Source organism: Tigriopus californicus, chromosome 8, assembly GCF_007210705.1.
Source record: "Tigriopus californicus strain San Diego chromosome 8, Tcal_SD_v2.1, whole genome shotgun sequence".
Lineage (NCBI taxonomy): Eukaryota > Metazoa > Arthropoda > Copepoda > Harpacticoida > Harpacticidae > Tigriopus > Tigriopus californicus.
Window position 1 is genome coordinate 6,282,018 of NC_081447.1, and position 873 is coordinate 6,282,890.

General features: G+C 46.6%; 1 protein-coding gene across 1 annotated transcript in view; it reads right to left on the bottom strand.

Moving 5' to 3' along the window:
* Positions 1 to 324, bottom strand: part of LOC131885657 (AP-3 complex subunit beta-2-like) — a gene marked incomplete in the record, with an annotated part of 4,022 nt that extends 3,698 nt beyond the window's left edge. The window contains 1 exon segment of the mRNA XM_059233767.1: positions 6 to 324. Within this exon segment, the coding sequence (XP_059089750.1) occupies positions 6 to 205 (200 nt within the window).
* Between the last annotated feature and the right edge of the window lie 549 nt (positions 325 to 873).

Here is an 873-nt window from a genome sequence, read left to right on the forward strand (position 1 = left end):
GCTCGTGTTTCTTGAAGCCATCCGCATGAAAAATCGACGCCCCCGAGGCTGGATCCATTTCCACGGCTTCCATGACTCCGCTCTGCGAACCAAAACCCGTCGTCGAGCCCGTACTAGCCGGGCTAGCCGCACCGCCATCGCCGTAGCTTTGATGATAGCTAGCGTTAGGCGAGGCTTGGGCCATGCCCCCACTGAGCTTGGACATGGTGATAAACCCGGGCAGAGGCGTGAGGGAGGCGTGAGGGAGGCGTGAGCAAAACTCAATCTGGGCCTGAATGCCACTTGTCGCTTCAGTTCCGGAATTTCAGACACATGACGAACAATCAGTGCCTCCAAATAACTGGAGGAAAAATATGATAGAAAGCGCAAGACAAGGCGCAATATTTGACGAAAATGATGATCTCATTGAGATTACAGCACCGTCAATCTAAATTTAAATTCAAATAATTGATTCGGCCTCCTCTGCATTGCAGTGTGCTTTTTTATTGGACTTGATTTTTTTTTAAATTATTATTGGAGAGTCCACGCTAGGGCTAGAGGAGTGAAGCCGACCAGGACATGGTCTAATTTTTTCGACAAGCAATGTCATGCCCGTTAAATCAGATTAGTTCTCCGTGTGTGGATGTATGTAGCGACAGTAGCGAGCAATAATTTCTTTTTGAGAAAGGTTGGGAAGAAGTATCGAAGAGGGGACCTCTCTCAGCTTAGGAAACTGCGCTTAAAACCAGGCAATTTTTGGAATCAGCTTGACTTTTGCACTCCAAGTGGACAAAAGTGTCCAAAAGTGTCCGAAAGTAAACAAAACTGGGCACATGATGTTCAAAAGAAAGCACAATTGCCCAAAAGTGGGTAGATAAGCAATAACTTTAGACC